The sequence below is a fragment of the Aptenodytes forsteri genome, unplaced genomic scaffold (assembly GCF_000699145.1).
Source record: "Aptenodytes forsteri isolate BGI_AS27 unplaced genomic scaffold, ASM69914v1 Scaffold67, whole genome shotgun sequence".
NCBI lineage: Eukaryota > Metazoa > Chordata > Aves > Sphenisciformes > Spheniscidae > Aptenodytes > Aptenodytes forsteri.
The window spans coordinates 441,974-457,170 of NW_008795373.1; the positions used below are offsets into that span (position 1 = coordinate 441,974).

A 15,197-nucleotide genomic window follows, 5' to 3' on the forward strand; every position below is an offset into this window, starting at 1 on the left:
TTCTCCCCTAAATTTTTTTAATAAATAATTTTTTTTAAAAGGAGGCAAAGAAAATAAAAAAAAAAAAAAAAAAAAAAAAAAAAGAGGTCACTGAATGGGTTTAATAATAAAAAGACTGCCGTTTATTAAAATCTTTCTCAGGGTCAATAATTTGCTTTAGGACCCTCTTCAGCAAGGCCTAGCAATTTTATTAGGAATGAAAAACAAACAAAATGTGGAACAGTTGATCACTAAGGGAGACCCTGCACTGTTCCTTTAGGGTCTATCTGTCTACTGACAATATATGATTATTTAGCCTTCTAAACTTACATGTTCTGAATCACAGCTTAGGTATATGCCTAAGGGAAATCAGAGATGGTGGGATGGATACCTTCAAAGCAAGCATTGTCGTATCAATGCTTCTGAATGAAGCATGTGTCCACTCAGAAGAGGAGAAAACACTAGCAAACATGACTGCAGCACTGTAGATGCACAAGAGGATATTTTCAGTGACAGCCTTTATTCTGGCATTCTCTAGTTTCTGACTACCTGAGTCAAGAACTTAATAATGCTTTTATCAAGCACAGGGGACACCCACATCTTTTAGTTACCTAAAAATTCCAGTAACTCAGGACTCGTTGCTAGATCCTCATCTTTTGAGATGAATTTCATGATATCATTGAACATAGCTCTTCGTTCACAGATGTCAGATTCCCCCACGAAGAGAACTTTTCTAGGCAAGAGTGGAAGAGAAGCCTGTGGATATCGTGCCGCCAGTCTCTGGTAGAGCTCCTCTATCTCGCTGTACTTCTTGGAAACCTGCAATGAAACATGCTGCCTGGGTAAGTTTCTTTACAGGTGAGACATGAGCAGCAAGCAGCAGTTTATGCGCTGTAAAACATTAACCCTGGAAACTGAAGTGGAAAAACATGTATTACCAAGGAGCTTTACATATAGCCTAGTAAAAGCCTGTTATCTACACAGTGAATCCCCAAGCATTGTTCCTGGCTTCTAATTCTGTTATTAAAATCCGCTCCCTAATGGAATTGAAGTTCATTGCCAGATACCCCGCGTCCATTTGTCTGACTCATCAGCTAATGAAATACTGGGAAGGTTGCTGCTCCAGATACTTTTCTCTGACAGCAAAAATCCTTATCCACTAAATATGAGCTATACAATGCCCAGCCCTGAGAGACAGGAGGGAAGAGAAGCCGAGCCAGGTAGGTATCTGATGGAGAAAGCAGCCTGAATCTTTTCACCATTAAGCCAGAAGACCCATTTCTCAGCCCTGGTGGGCTTCAGTGCCCATCTTGCTGTTAAGGCCTGAAAAACCGGCACGTTTGCTGCCCTGCAGAGTACCTAATATAGAAACCAAAGGGCAAAGACCTCAGCTGACCCCTGACTATTCAGTTTATCCATGAGAAAATAAAAGCCTACAACTTGGCCATGGCCTACAGGTTGTTATACAGAGAGAAGATGCCAACAGTGAATGGAGTCATTCCTTCTGCAGACAAAGACAGGAAGCCTGAGGAGAAATGAGGCCCAAGATATTACAAGGAAAGCAATAACCATGGAAACACTCGTTAGAAATGGGGTGGCTTCTATGCCACATTAAGTTTCGAATTCAGTACCTTAAAAAATCAATGCACAAAACCCACACACAAACAAAACACTATCTCATAACTGACACTACAGGCATAATGGAGAGTGACTGTCATGCTCTATAGCTGTGGTATTATACAGACAATATATTCATCATGGCTCTCCACACCCCCCTAATCTATTAATGTGTTTCAACGAATACAGAGTTAGATTAAAAACAACCCCAAAAACTAGTGCTAGTGGAGTGCATATGGGACAGATCCTAGGGACCCAGATACTAGGGTCCAGTTCTTATCCTCCTGTAACACATGTTGGTGAACTCTAGTGAAGTGGATTCTAATTAAGACTGCAACATAAAAGATGGAGAGACTCAAGCACCACATCTTGGGATGGAAGAAGGCAGAGTTCTTCCACCAACACAGTGATAAAAGAAAGTCAACCCAACACAAAGCACAGAAATAGAAGGGAAACAAGGTATAGATTAACCCAGAATCCATAAACTGCATCTATACTAGCAAACGAAACAGTATCAGGGCATATTCCCAGGCACTGGAGCCTGAGAGTGTCTATTAGGAACCTTATAGTGTCTACTGGAACCTGACAAAGCCTGGCACAATTTTGACTCTGGGCAGCTAGCACTCCCCCAGATAATTTTTCAGCCCAAGATTTAGCTTGGTGCAGAGACCACTCAGTGGTCAGTTTGGGTACTGATGCCCATTGTAGATGGTAAGAAAGTTTTGTACTGTGGATGCAGCCAGACTGTGCTAGCTGCCCCCCAGGCCACAGAACAGGTCCTGACATTAACAGACACACCTCGACTAGTTCACTAAATTTGACGTAGGTATAAAGAGCAATAATCACCTTAGCTTTCATGCTTCCCTGCCTTTTGCAGTAATTATCAACAAAGCTAGCTGATTTGAAAAATATTTGCATTTCAGTTGTACAATGTTCACTATGGGTTCAGGGTCCAGTCACAAAAGGCAAGCAGCTCTATAGGAAAGATCTGAAGCACAAAACCAAACCTGAGTCAACAGGGGAATGAAAAACAAGAATTTTAGACTTGTCTCCTGTAAGCAACACAGGTAAGTGTGGGCAACAATGTGCCCTGCATGCAGGGTCTGACATGCAATTCAGCAGCCAAGCACTAAAGTGATGGCAATAAAGAGATGTGCCCAGACTGAGACAATCCTCCCTCTGAAAGATACCCCAAAAAGAGAGGAAAGCAATTCTGGAATTTCTAAATTGCTGTACATTTCTAGTTTGCTAGGTCCCAGTAGCACTCTGAACAGGGTATGATACCAGAGCCCTTCCCAAAAATACTGTGTAAGCACAAATGTAAGGGCAGTGTGGAATTCACCAGTACTTTTTCAAAAGAATAAACAATATCACCCTCCACCCAGAAAAAAAAATCAAGTCTGATTTGTGAAAAATGTTTAACATCTAATTAATTTCAATAATAAATAACAAATTAATGTCTGAAAGCATCACAAGACAGCAACCAATCAACAAGACTATGCCAAAACAGCTTTAAAATACTCAAAGTAACACTGAACCGAAACATACAAACTTGTTTCCCCACTTAATTTTCATTCCTCCTCTATCAAACTCTGTAAATTATTCATAAATCTCAATTTATGTCTAATTACACCATTGAACCTAAAGTAAATGCACACCCTCGCATCCTATCGCTAATTAAGCTTTTGTGAATCTGCGTGAGCTTTGAACACCACCACCAAGCATAACAAGCGACACAGCATACAAAGTGTGATAACACTATACTCAAAGCATACTAATATGCTACCCAAAAGCCTGCAGCACACCATGCAAGCTAATATCCAACAGTGTGGGGATGCCCTCTGCTGGGATAACCTACCACACAGCCAAGATGTTAAACCTCCAGCCTAAACCATTCCCCACTTACCTAAGCCAAATGCTGGCCCCTGCAAGTCCCTGCCAGCTGAGGGTCTTTGCCTGCCGTCCCTCTGCCACAAACCCTGGCTGCCGCTGGCCTCTCCATGTCTTCACTCAACACTACTGCCATCTTTACCTTGGTTTTGGTGCTGGAAATGCAGCAGTAAGACTGGCTGAATCCAACAACCTCAGACTGATGCATTTAGAATCACAGAATGATTTGCGTTAGAAGGGACCTTTAAAGATCACCTAGTCCAAACCCCCTGCCAGGGGCAGGGACATCTTTCACTAGATCAGGTTGCTCAAAGCTTCATCCAGCCTGACCTTGAACACTTCCAGTGGTGGGGCATCCACAACTTCTCTGGGCAACCTGTTTCAGTGTCTCACCATCCTTATAAAAAATTTCTTCCTTATATTCAATCTAAACCTACCCTTTTTCAGTTTAAAACCCTTGCCCCTTGTCTTGTCACTACAGGCCCTGGTAAAAAGTCTGTCCCCATCTGTCTTATAAGCCCCCTTTAAGTATTGAAAGGCCACAATAAGGTCTCCCTGAAGCCTTCTCTTCTCCAGGCTGAACGACCTTTCCTCACAGGAGGCGTTCCAGCCTTCTGACCATTTTCATGGCCCTCCTCTAAACCCGTTCCAACAGGTGCATGTCTTTCTTGTACTGGGGACCCCAGGGCTGGATGCAGCGGCACAGAGGCAACACAGGGGCCTTACACAGCACCGGCCAGGTCTCGCAGAGTGCATTTTCTCAGGTCAAGTCCCATACATCACCCAGAGCGTTCTCACACCTTTCCAGTCTGGAAGCACTGCTTTGCTGTGACCCTTTGGACCCTTTCAATTTGACATCCTCTGACAATTTTCCAGGAGAAAGGCATATCAGCATGTAACAAAATTAAATCTTGCTTTTCCTGGTTACCACTCACAACCCTTTGAAAAGAGTCAGTGGATCCTATGGCCCAAAATGTCAGGTTAAAAAAAAAACAAATGCTGCTCCAAAATACATTTTATCATTCCTATTAAGCATACAAACTCCCACTTGATTAATATTAAAATATTTTTCTTCTGCTGCCTGTAATTCCTTTAGGTGTTGATCCTGCAATGATCCTCTCCCCCTCCATGCCTCTAACTGAACTCCGTGAATACTGTTGAGCTAACCCCCCACCACCTGTAAGTCAGCCTGAGTGCACGCACTTCAAGGAGTTCTGTCAAGTCACAATATCAAAGGCTCGATCTACTTCACTTCAAAAGAGTTAATCATGCAAATACGGCAAACCATGTGCATATTTGCCAGGTCAAGACCCTATTTGCCTGGAACAATTAACATCCAACATAGAACTGAAAGAGAGACAGGGATGGGTTGAATATTTTTTGCACCAGGAACAAATAAGTAAGTTGAACATGATCAAATATAGCTAGAAGGTTACGAAAACCACCAGGAAGTTCAAAGTGACAGCCTGAAGTTTGCTGCTAATCCCTCAAATCTCATGCATGTGCCTTGCCCTCTTCTTCAGGAGAACCTCATGCATGAAAGTACACACACCAGAATGCCTGTAGGATACAAGCCTGGGACTCTCAGATGTGCATGGGAGAATTTGATCCCACTCAGTATTAATGTGATTTAATGCCTCCTTTCCCTAGGCTCCTTTTAATGACCCATTTCTGACCTCAAACTTGTCTTCATATGCTTTATATTTACTGCAAGGATTTCAACGAAAGGGAGGCCTCAGATAGAGCTAACTCAAGCCCTTTGGCCAGCCAATACACACTAGTGAAGAGCACTCTTGACTTTATAGTATTACATGAAATACTTACGGCTACTGTGACTTTCTTGTTACAAAGCCCACTTCTTAACACTGTCACAAAATGGAGGTACAGCAACATTGTCCTTTATACAACCACCAGCTTTGGATTCAGGAATCAAAAGCATCCCTTCTCATAGAGAGCACAAACCAAGCCTTTACTTGTAGACTCCCAATTCAAGCCATACCAGAATTAATGTTGCTTGGTGACCTCGTGGGTATGCATTATGGTAGATTTTAATTACATGACCACATGCTGTTCTCCCCACCTGTTTTGCCTAGCAGAAGAGCAAGCACTCTAATATTTCTTTTTAATCAACATGAATTCTTAACGGCTCCTGAACCTATTGCTACACTGAGCAAGGATTATTTTTCCCCCCCCTCACATCACAGACATTATAATGTGAAGGAATTTATCTTCACAACACACCTGTATGGTCAGGAAATAGCAACTCCAACGCACAGATTTTGAGGCCCACAGAAAGAAGGCCAACATATGCAAACAGGCAATGAAGAAAACATAGATGAATACACACCCACGTACTTACACTCCCTCATTTTATGAGAGGAAGACAGTTCTACAGTAAATTCCTCCCAAAAATGTGCTGTGCCTGTCAAACACCAGTAGTTATTTGTTCAGCTTTGAAAAAGAACAAACTTGACTAACAAAAGTAACTTGTAAAAAAGAAGCAATTAAACTGGGCACAGATAGAAAGAGAAGGCACTATAGGCTGGGTGGATTTTTAATAAGGCTGGGAAGAGAGAAGTTAATTGCTAAAAATGGTAAGGTGTGGCTAGAAGAAATGCGTTTAAGATAAATAAAGCCTTTTCTTCTTCTCACAGAAAATGGCAGGCAATAATTAAATATCACCTTTGCAGCAGTACCTCTGATGCAGTACCAAAGATAAAACCAATTTCACTCTTTCAATAGGACAAGAGTATTCTGACCTTTGAAAGAAATGCAGCTGAGTTTTCCTTCAGTTACCAAATATAACCTCAAGGTTAAGCAGTTCTACAACCCATTTCTCCTACTTTACTACAACCCATTTGTCCTACTTTACAAATGGCATTTTTTAAATTAAAAAATCCCTCCAGTTTCTAAGAATTTAGATCTGAAAGTCATCACAGAAGTGAATTTCTTCTTCTGTTAATGTTTCACAAACATTTCAATTAGAAACACTATGATACGGATTTTGCATAGTCCCATTAAGGCTGGGGAACAGGGAACTCTGGATTGCTCAGACCCACAGTAAAGGCTAGTAACTCCACACGTCAGATCCTGTTCATCTGGTTTTGGTCATAGGCCCTTAACATCTCTTGATCCGGTGTGGTCTAAATCACAGCCCAGAGATCACAGCTAGCTTAGAGGATGCTTCTGTCCTGCTCACCATCTTTTTCCAGGGGATACAGAGAAGCTATTTGAGCAATAAATGCTGCTCAATCACATGGCTGCCTGCAGTTGCTCACAGCCTAATGCACAGAAAGCCAGTTTCGCTGCTGCCACCTAGGGCAAGAGACTGTGGAAAGCAGTCACTTCAACTGGAAGCAGGTGTAAGAACAGCTAGACAAGGAAAATCAATTTAGCTAATATTTCAGGGAGAGAAAGAGGGGAAGGAGGAGGAAGCAGAAGAAAGACAAAGGGTCTCAAAACACAGACCTGGCTCCTGAGGTAGCCAAAATTGGATTAACATATCCAGAGCCAATGAAAATCCTACCACGCCTACCCGTCTTCTCTAACCTATACCTATCATGCCAGCACTGTGACACTGGCTCCTTCCTCCAGCCTCTCAAATTTGATAATTTCAACAGTAGCAAAAATAAGTTCCCTCTCCCATCCTGCTCGCACACTTGGGAAGGCAGAACAACACACAGTTGTTTCTTTTTCCTCCTTCAGATGTCTCATCTCACTCACCCTTGCTATATAAATTTGATGTGTTTGACCTGCTGCCCAGCGTAACCTCATTCTTCTCTGCTGTTCCCCAATCGCCTGGCTCTCTTATACTTCACCTGCAAACTCTCTGGGGAAGGGTCGCTGTTCTTGTTTGTGCTGGTACAACATCCAGCAGAACAGGGCACTATGCAGACACTACGGGTGCAACTGACCTCACCTGGCAGCCACAGGGTTGGGGTTTGCCTCCAGGTTAAGACAACTGCCTACATGCAGGAGGTGTCTCAGCTCTCATCACAGTTAGATATAGTCACTACATTTTGGCAAGATGTGACTGAAACTCAACTCACCTCAACACAGGCAGCTAGTGGTACCTTGGATGGTGTACTGTAGCTCACCTCACTCTGTTCCAGGGCGGTGCCAATGCCTTTATGTCCTGTGTCACATCTGCCAGCCCTGTGCAGACACCTAGGATAACTTAGTGTTTCTCAAATGGTACCAGCCCTGTATGTTATGCAAAGTGGATTCCCTCACACCATAGATGCTCAGCTACATTATTCTCAAACAGTACTGCACTGACTGGGATGGGAGCTTAGAAATCCGTAGCAAATGTAGGTATCTAATCACAGAGCGCAGATTGTTCTGCGTAAAGACAGGCATCTCATGCCACCTGAGATGCTTTGGGATATCTAAGGGGCTTGCATGGGGCAGGCAAATATCACACAGGACTTATGGGAGACCCGCAACCTTCTGAAGGCTAGGTGAAAAATCTCAGGGCACCGCCGGTGGTATAAACAGTGAGTTGTGTGCAACTCAATTGAGCCTTAAGCATTTTAGCCTGGAGTTGAAGCCCCCCGCCCCAGCTGTCTAAAATGTAGAATGCTTTCCCTTTACGGTCAAAGAAGAGAGGCGTTTCCAGAGGATGAGTCACCTCATTCCCCTTCTCCCCATTGACCATAAAAGCAGGGACAGACTCAGATTAAAATATCCAACTTACAGTGAGATAAGTTAGGACAGGTGAATCCCTCTGTTCCTTTCAGTAATACATACAGAAAAGACTCATCGGCATGAATTGATGCAAAGCACCCAACCTCCAACCTCCTAGCTCAGGGTTTTAAATTACTCTCATGTACCAAACTATGTATCAGACTTAGTCAGCTGAAAAAAATGTATCAGATGAGATAAATGTTATTCCCGTCAGACTACACCAGTCGTCTTCTTCCTGAAGAATGAAATGTCAGGAGGTCTGACCAGAGAAAGAATCAGAGAGGTACATTTCACTTGAGAAGAGCAACTAAGTGCTGAAAATCATCCTAGAGAGAGCCCACATGGGAACGGACAATCTGAGCAAGCAGGGGGGCCACAGTAGGAAGTCTGTTTCTCCTCTTTATAGACAAGCTGATTTTATCTACTTTTTATTAAGTGAAGCAAAATGTTAGATGACAATAGTCCAGTTTAACACCTTGGGTTTAGTCAGGTTCTTTCTTGCATAGAGCTGCATGGAAATATTACATAATATAAGCAGGCATTGCTGCAGAAAAAAAGCGATTCCACATCCCCTTATCTGCCCATGTCTGGCCCTTTCCCTGTCCTAAAACAAACTTTAATGGGGCTATGCAACTCGCAGGCTCAAGAAACAGGTGTAAATTAGTACTAAATCACAAACCCCCAAATAGCCATTTTTAGCCAGGAACAGTACCTCAGCTGATGTTATAGAATAGCCACACGACACTGGCATACAGAAGGAAGCATTGCAGGAGCAAGAACAAGCGGTCAGGGACAAGGAGGGACAACAGAACAGACTCTTATGCCAGCATTGCTGCTTTTACCATAAAGTTATATATGGCATAAGGAGTGCAATAAATGTATGAGATCTCCTCACCGTGCACCTCTTCACAACACTGACAGATGCGGCTTTATCTGCAAATCAGACTGCGTAAAATATCCATTTATCAGCTATCTTCTACGGAGTGTGAGTTACACTAGGGCTAATGGCCTACCAGGTAACCACGCACTCACATCACTCTGACATTAGTCATCCCCAAAATATCTGAAAAGAGCAGATGTTCACAGCATGCAACAGGGTGCATCTCCTTAGAGTCCCTTTATAGTCAACAGACAGAGAAACGCACTTCTTGGGAGTTCTGTTCAGCAGACAGCTAAAGCAGATCAAATGAAATGTACCCTAAATGAACCTTTTTCCATCGACTCAATAGACAGTCTCAGGTGAGACAGCTCAAGTGGACGTGCACATGCTATAGATAACCTAAAACAGGTGAAATAAATCTTGCATGCTATGTTTTCAAATCTTTACTGCACAGGTATCATGAAAAAGAACAATCCAACTCAATAATGTTTTATACCTACACTTCCTTGTAAAACTCTCTTACTAAGGATTTTAAAAACCATGTCAAGGCCAATAGATCAAGGCTAATAGGTCAAGGCTAACCTACTGCAAGGTTAATTCCTCTTATTGCCCCACATGATTCTCTCTCCATTCAAGTAAATTATTATATATTTATTTCATGTTCATGTACGAAGTCCCAGTGCTGATACATGTATCAGAGAAACTAATTTTGTAGCAGGACTTATAAAAAGCTTAATTGGTTTCTATTTGTTGACCCATAATGCAAAATACCTTAAAGGCAACAACAAACAGTCATTGTTGCTTTGAGCTCCTGGAATAAGAACAATTAATATATGTATTATACTCCTATTGCAGAAATGGTACAGACTGCGTTGTCCTACCAAGGACCTTAACCCAGGGGGGCTGTGATGACAAAGTATCTGCTACATCAGGACCAAAATAATCAAAGCTGATTAAGAAAGTGATCACTAACAGCACTGATTAAACATTTACCATAAATTGAACTACATCTTCAGGCTTGTGCTTTGCTGATTTGAAGGCAGCCAGTCGGGTAACAACGACAATGTGATACTCTACATGGCCAGACATCATCCTCCCACGGATTTCCTGGTATTCCGGCACTGACAAATCCAGCCCCGTGTGCGTATTCTGAATTTGCCTAGGGAAGAAAATACATGCAGAGTTCAGACATTGGCACAAAGACTTTTAACTGACCCTCTCCAAGGATCCAGTTCAAAGCTCAAGAAAGTCAGTGCAAAGGCTCTCATTTCAACAGGACAACAGACAGACCCTACCCCAACACTGTTCCTACTCCGCAACAATACAAATTTGGACATGGCCTGCTTCCTATATTCTATCCCAACGCACCTGCCACTGGCCACCGCAGACAAAATGCCAGGAACATAGCATTTCTGGGAACAGAAGATGGGTGGGGATTCATTCAGGAATGAATGAAGAACAGGACTTCACTCACAGGAGTTCAAAGTGCTGTCCTACCCAGCAGGGCAGATGAGAGGATCCCATTATCTCTCATTACCGTTTGTTTTGAAGCAAAGGTCTGTTCACTACAATTCAAACCAAGCCCTATCCACCTCTCCTTTGTCTTAGGACATCCCCAGGAATGACAGAGACAATAGCTGAAAGAGACCACGAAAGGAAGAAGGAATTTGCTTGAGTGCAGGGACAACATGAGGTTTGTAAGAGCCAACCAGGGAACTAGATTAAAGCCTGAAATACAAAGAGAAGTTCAGGAGGAGACTGCTGGGCCAACCACACAGTTTCCATCTGTGGAGGTCCTTGAGGAAAATTAGAAAAACACCTATCAGGACTGAGCAAGTTAAAGGAGTACATGATCTCTTCGAGTTGCCTTCTGGTCTTGACTGTCTGACTGACAGTCTTGTTGCCAAATAGCAGAAAGGGTACACCAGCTAAAGTATCTCAGCTTTCCCACGAAAATCCCACTGGAAACAAAACCACCTGTCCTTTCACAACCAGTTAAAGCAGACAAAGAATCACTGCATTAACCTCTGAGAGCCGCCAACAGTCCGAACCACCCATGGCTCCTCTCAGAGGAAAATGCAACAAGGGCGCTGCTACTGCAGTTTACTCAAATCTTTTTCTTCTCCTGCCAGCTTCAGATCCACTGAACCGTAGTGTCGCCTCCCCCCTGGATTCCCACCCAAGGAATTATTTACGACATTTTTGCAAGAGGAATGCCAGGATCATATTATAGCGCTCACGCATCAAGAGTAAGACCAAGCAGCTGCTGTTGGGGCAAAAGAGAACGGTATGTTTAATGAAATAAACAGTCTGTTTCAATAGACTGGAAACCAAAACCGATCAGAGATCCTTTCCCCAAAGTTACCCTCATGCCAAGCCACAGCAGAGTCACTACTGCTGTCGCTGGAGCCAAACACTCTGCCAGAAACAGAAAGAGGTTTAGCATCCAGAGCATTGAATACTCTCTGAACACATTTCCGAGTGCATCCTTCCTATGTGTGAATGTTTTTTAATGAAATCAAAAGCGACTGTTTAAAAAAAAAACAATTTTCTTTCCATTAAACATTTTTTCTGCCTTTTTTTTTTTAACCTTAGCCATATGAGGAATGTCAAGTTCCATCTTCCCTGGACTTCTTGTGGATTGCAGAGGTGCCTTGTGGAATTCTTGCCTCCTTCTTTACGAAGTTTAGATTCATTAACACAGGTGTCCTTTCACCTAAGGATACATGAGGTGTACGAACTTAAAATACACTTTAAAGAGGTTTAAACAATCTAGTTTCAAACAAAGTTTCAAAAGACTCCTCTCATCATGTCAAAACTTGACCAGTTCTTCTGAAACTTGAGTTTTCCCAAGAAGGCAACCTCTGAATCTCCAATGAAAAACTGAATAAAAAGCTTTTTAAAGAGAGTATCTCAAGAGTTCACCATAAATCAGATAGCAACAAACAAGGGCACACGCCCAATTTTGTACCCAATCCTCTTTGCAAGCCATTTTTAAAACATCAGGGCTTTAACAACAGCTCTACCGTTGCCAAGATTTTATACCAGGTACTTAAACGCCATGCTGTTTGCTCCAATACTGTTCTCATTTTCTGCCAGCCAAGGACTTGACTTTACACTAACAGACAAAATTTTGTTCTCAGTTACACGTTGTCAGGCTGTAAACACAGAATCAATAGTGCTTATGTATAAATACATAGGTGCCTGGCTTTTACACAGCGGTCTGTTGAACCTGTAAGTAACAGTCATTATCTGGAGTGTTGTCTCCCTCAGTGGCAGTCAAAATGCTGACTCAAGGGACACCTGCCAGTAAAATCAGCTGGATCTAGGGTTTTTAGAATACACCTGCAGCAGAGGAAATGCTCTCCAGATGTGTAGTCGCTCAAAAGTTGTGACTGCAGCTATGACAGCAAAAAGGTCTGTCGAATGGTACTCAGGAGTGACTTACTTCTGTTAACACAGCCACAGAGAATAAATGACAAATTAACCTGCTAAATTAACCTGCTTTTCACCTCTGATGTAAATAAAAGGAAAAAACACCAGTAAACCATCCTTATTTAGCTTAAAACACCAACCATGTACAAATGTTCTTAGATGACACAACAACAACTTCACTGTAAGAGCTGCTGCATCAAAGAGTTCTAAGAATGTCATGAAGTTAATAAGTACCTTATCTACACCCAGGGTTTTTCTTCTGAAGTTTTTAAAAGTCTCAGCTAAAATGACTGTAATAGAAAGCAATTAGAGGTAGGGGGAATAGCTACATTTTTGTTTGTTTGCTTTAGGCCTTGTGATCACTTTCATTATCATCTCTTACAGGAAACCTACCACTATTATCTCTTCCATAGCAACAGGATTGTGTGTTTTTTTAAATATAAAAATGATGCTAAATGAACAGAAATCAGCAAGGAGGCTCAGACAGATACAGCGTAATATCCAAAGCACATACTAGTTCTTGTAATGCCTTAGTTTCAAAATAAGCAGCCCCAGTGTTTTAATTCATTCGATACTCTTCTTGTTACCCAAATGGAAGCAGCACCTACAAATGCCAAGACAGAATATAGTTTCATTGTATTTTTCACATCAAACACAATTATTTTTACACTAGTAGCTTTAAAAAAGAAGCAAAGGGAGAAAGCTGGTTGTTTAAATTGGACACACAGGTTTAGTGCTTCTACTCCTTATTTAAATCTAGCTTGTATATCTTTAAGTTACGCTTTTATCTACAATACAGACAGTTCAGGGGAGACTTGGGCACATGGTTAACTTTCCTGACATGAATCACTTCACCTCAACACAACGAGACCATTCATACCAGTAACACTGTGCTTGCACAATCCGATCATGCAGGATTGGCATGGGATGGAGGAAGGGGAGACTATATAAAGGTCAGCTGAACAGAGCAGTTCCCACAGTTCGCAGAAGAGCCACAATTTTTCATTCCTGTCTTTTGATGTGCATATAATGTAGAGGCTTTGTATTTTAATTAATCTGATTTCTGTGCTGAAAGGCTAAGATGGGAGAGAAGGGAAAGTAGCCACTGCAGGCAAGAAAGCAAAGTAAGGGATGCAAGAGCTGTGACCAGAGAAACTTTATCCCAGTGTCTGTGTGGGCAGGAGAGCGGACTCTGCACTTTCCGCCTTGATAAAGTCAGCCCCATCAGCAGCACCCAGCTCCAGCAACCTCTGCCCGAAGGGGACCAAACTGTGACGACCCAGGTCACAGTAAAAGGACAAAAAACTTGTAGAATTAGTTTATTCATTAAGTGAAGGCAAAGTATCAAACACAAATTAGTCAGCAAACGTTTTTATTTCTCTATATAGTCTAACTACAAGTATACAGATTATTAGTTATTTATATTACCACAGCAACTAGGAATTCTATTCCCAAACCAAAACCAGTATGTATAAAGAGTGAAAAAGGTCACAACCATACAGCTATCTTATCTCACCAGCTAGAAAATATATTCAGTTGCTAAAGCCTTAATCCCACACATACATACATATCCAATATTATCACTGAAAGCATTCCAATATCAGTGGGACAATTAGCAAGTGGCGAAGTCTACTGACTGTAAAATAAATCCAGGTGTTCAGATTTCCATTTCCAAGGCTAAAACCTAATATAAAGTCAGTCCTACAAAACATGTATGTGATTTAAGTCAGATACATTTGAGGGTTCAAGGCCACTGCTCCAAAGGAAGTCAGGCCCTGATATAGCCAAATATTTAAGGATTAAAATAATGGCTTTGAAGTTAATGTGATTGAAATAGTTTCTACTTATGTCCTAGGAGGTAGGTGCGAGAGTCAGGACTTTGCTGAATCAACACTTCTGTTTCTCGTGTCACATCTGAGAGGCAACTGCTTCCATGTGGTCTCAAATATCTCGCAGGGGTAAAAAAAAGACAGAAATATCTCTATCATTTCTCTATAAAGATTGCCACAAGCGTTTTCTTCTTGAGGCACTTCTCTTGAGAGTTTATTTGCCACATCTAGGAAAATACAGGTTTTAAAATTCAATGCAACTGAAAACAGCGCCACTGCACCCACCTGGTTTCAAGAAGGTGGGAAAACAGAATAAAGTTATTTTGCCCACCCCTGGCCTAACTTCAAGCCAGACAGGCTCCCTGCGGCCTGGTGGACAGGAGGGACAGGGCGCAGGGCACGGTGGCGGGGAATGGGGGTCAGCCGAAGGCACTTACGACACCACACCTCAAAGACACCGGTGTACACTTCAGGACGAATTTTAATTCCTTCTGACCCACCTCGAAATACTGACAAGGAAAAGATGTTTCCGGAGGGTGGGAGCACACGTTGGGTGCCCAGCAGTGTCAAAGTGGAAGGGAAACGACCCTAAGTTACCACAGAGTAAAGGACCAAACGGCCGGTTTTACAGAGGCCAGGCCAGATGACAACGGTGGTCTCTGCCGGCTGTGAAATGCCCAAAACCTCGAGGAATCGCATATATCCGAAGTGTCTTGGGGGCAAACCCACGCACCAGCAACCCGCCGCCCACCTCGGCCTCGCCTCAGCGCCTCCTCAGCGCCCGCCGCTCCGCCACCTCCCTCAGCGCCCTCCCCGGGATCTCCGTGAGGCGCCGCTCGCCGCGCTCCGTCCGTTCCCTTCCCTTCCCTTCCCCGGGCGGC

General features: G+C 42.7%; 1 protein-coding gene across 1 annotated transcript in view; it reads right to left on the bottom strand.

Moving 5' to 3' along the window:
- Nucleotides 1-12,115, bottom strand: part of HS1BP3 (HCLS1 binding protein 3) — a 47,676-nt gene extending 35,561 nt beyond the window's left edge. Inside the window, exons 1-4 of the mRNA XM_009280505.2 lie at nt 12,098-12,115; nt 10,421-10,464; nt 10,046-10,211; nt 591-798 (exon numbers count right to left, since the gene is read on the bottom strand). Of these exons, the coding sequence (XP_009278780.2) occupies nt 591-798; nt 10,046-10,211; nt 10,421-10,464; nt 12,098-12,115 (436 nt within the window). The remainder of the gene's footprint in view (nt 1-590; nt 799-10,045; nt 10,212-10,420; nt 10,465-12,097) is intronic.
- Nucleotides 12,116-15,197: the final 3,082 nt, after the last annotated feature.